The sequence below is a fragment of the Nestor notabilis genome, unplaced genomic scaffold (genome assembly GCF_000696875.1).
Source record: "Nestor notabilis isolate BGI_N333 unplaced genomic scaffold, ASM69687v1 scaffold4852, whole genome shotgun sequence".
In the NCBI taxonomy this organism is placed as follows: Eukaryota; Metazoa; Chordata; class Aves; order Psittaciformes; family Psittacidae; genus Nestor; species Nestor notabilis.
This window is the reverse complement of record NW_009919550.1, coordinates 602-3,387: the sequence shown is the minus strand read 5'-3', so window position 1 is coordinate 3,387 and position 2,786 is coordinate 602. Positions and strand designations below refer to the sequence as shown.

The 2,786-nt window shown below is 35.9% G+C and overlaps 1 protein-coding gene across 1 annotated transcript in view; it reads right to left on the bottom strand.

The window, feature by feature from the left end:
* The window catches only part of BCKDHB (branched chain keto acid dehydrogenase E1, beta polypeptide), a gene marked incomplete at its 3' end in the record, with an annotated part of 67,611 nt that extends 66,571 nt beyond the window's left edge, over positions 1 to 1,040 (bottom strand). Inside the window, exon 1 of the mRNA XM_010010274.1 lies at positions 968 to 1,040. Coding sequence (XP_010008576.1) covers positions 968 to 1,031 — 64 coding nt within the window. The remainder of the gene's footprint in view (positions 1 to 967) is intronic.
* Positions 1,041 to 2,786: the final 1,746 nt, after the last annotated feature.

Here is a 2,786-nt window from a genome sequence, read left to right as displayed (position 1 = left end):
TGCTGGACTAACAGTCTACTTATTTTTATATGGCTGATTCTACAGAAATCGCACTAAAATCTGTTCTTGGCACTAATTTACCCTCCCTTGTCTAAGCTTAATTTAATAAAGGTGGTAATAACAGCTGTAGATTGAGAAGGAATGTATACAGGCATAGTACTGGACAGGTAACATGGAATTTGCCCTAACAGATGAGATAATTAGTCAGACTTCAGGTTAAGCAGTGGTTCAAGCAGTGCCAAAAGGTGCTACTAACACACTAAAAAGAAAAAACTAACATCTCTTTCTGGCCGTCATCATGCCTTTGTTCCAACAAAAGAAGCAACAGACCTCCTGTTATGTATAAGAATTAAAAGTGGAGTAAATAGCTTTCTGAGTTTAGGATAACCCTTTTAAATCAAGCTGTGATGAACTACCATCTTCAAAGTTATAGGTTATCCAGACTGCAAAAGCCTAGAAAAACTTTACATTACCTATGCATGACATGAACAGAAATCAATAAACCTGGAAAGAAACTTTGGAGCAGGGGAGAAGGGCAGGGAAGGAGAGAGGAAAGAATGGATAAAGAAAGGAATATATAGTCTCTAAAAAACTTCCTGAGCATAGAGAGTTGATAGAATCAACAATAAGATTTACATTTTTAAAACTCATTTACCTACTAGTGGGATTCAAGCTGCCCTTAACTACAGTTCACATCAGTAATACCAGAAGCATATTAACCAATATATCTTTCTGTCCTGACTTCTAAGTGAAATTAACCCAGCTATCACAGAAGACACAACTGCATCTTAGATTATGTAATCTCTTAATAATCTGTTAATACAACACATTTTTAAGATTTGTTTGAGATCAAAGTGTAAAAACAACTCATTAGAAAACTTTAAATGCCACAAGAAATGCATTTAATAAACAGGCAAAACAAAATGAAATTTATACAAAGCAAAAGACACTAACAAGTGTAGTATACCTGCAGTCGGATCTTTGGCTAGAGCATTGTCCAAGGCACTCGTTATGGATTGAAAGAGATTCATCTTCTGCGTCTCACCTGTATGAAAGTGATTAGTTAACAATTTAATTTGGTTCAAAACACAAAGTATATTAGAAAACACTGCTGCAAAGCACAATTAAAAACTTCGTTAACAGTCATAAACAAGATGCCTGTTAGGAGTACCCAAGAGTCATTTGCTGAGTAAACTTAAGTTAGGGTATGGATGGGATTGAGCATGGTATCCTTTGCAATCCCAAGGACTATAATTCTACTACCCTGCATTCAACCTTTTTTCAAAAACTATGCTCTTAGCTAACGTAGCTTCGCAATGCTTACTCAAACACTAGGAAAAAGGACTGTTACAACAGTCTTTCAAAGGAAGAAACCATAGTAAAGCTTTATTGTTCTGAATATTGGGATCCTTTCTACTAAGATTCACCAGATCTCATTAAGCTTACTTCATCATTCTTTCATTCTTTTTTTTTTTTTTTTTTAAAGCTTCAGTCTTTCCTGTTTACAGACTCTTATTATCAGAAGTTTTCTGATCAGCCTTCTCTCTGGGCTGCAGTTAGAAAGTGTCAGAAGCATCAAATCCATACTCCAGAGAAAGAAAACTTGATGCTGAATAGCTATGCTTAGAAGGGGTAAAGCAAATGCACCAGATGGATGTATTAAAGTCTTCCAGACTCCAGACAGAAAGAAAACCTTCAAGACCCAAATGCCCTTCCCCACTAAAGCACTGCCAGGAAACATAAACAGGCCTGAATGCAAAGATGGAACAAAACGATAGTCCAGTCCCCAGTACTGTGACCAACTCAGATTCTCCAAGAAAATAAAATAATGCCTTATCAGAAACTAAGTAAGTAAGAAATTGCCTGGCTGACATTTGGTAGCTCTTTAACTGGCAAAACCTCTATCTAAGCCATGACTAGAAGCCACAGCTCAGAAGAATACTACCTACCAGTACACACAGCACTTAAAAAGAACAACCAACCAACAAACAAGCAAGTAAACAAACAAACATCAGAAAAGAACCCACACACAAACAAACAAACAATAAAGTAATGGTTAGGTGATGATCAAAGACAAACATGAGAACAGGTGTTAGAAATCAGAAAGGCAAACGTTCTGTTTCCAGTAGTGACATTCTCTCTCAACTATTCAGCTTTCCTTCCTCCTAAATTGTTTATGACTATTAGCAAATTTTCTTAAAGACTTATGTCATGCCACACCAGGGCTGAGTAGCTGCATTCCTATATGTTTCTGTACTTGGTAGCTTCACCCATTACACTTTATAAGGCCCTTTAAGAAGAGGAAACTGTAAAAAAAAAAATATTATGGGAAACTGTCCAAATTATATGAAAGCTACAAATAATCAACATTTACAAAATCAAGGGACAGAAAGCTGGGGAACAGCAGTTGTTTCTCTTTTTTCCAAGTCATCCATATTAGTATGTAGATTATCTTTTCCATAACATACAAACCTTCCAGTATTTTATATAAATAAATGCTTATTCTTTAAACAACTGTCAGAAATTCTTCACACTGACTGTCCTGACCTGCTGTTCTTCCTTACAATAAAGGAAGAATAAAGTTTCTCCTGGGAAAGGAGAAACTAATTGTGTCCTTCAGATTTGAACTATGGAGTTGGAGAAGCATTATCTTAGCAACTCAGGATCAGTAGTGGCTTAACTTTTTTTCACTTTCACTGCTTTTCACAGAATTTCAAAGTGTATTTTAAATCAAAAGAAAATAGTTTTCTATTGGTATACGGCAACAAAACTGGCCTGACCCACTA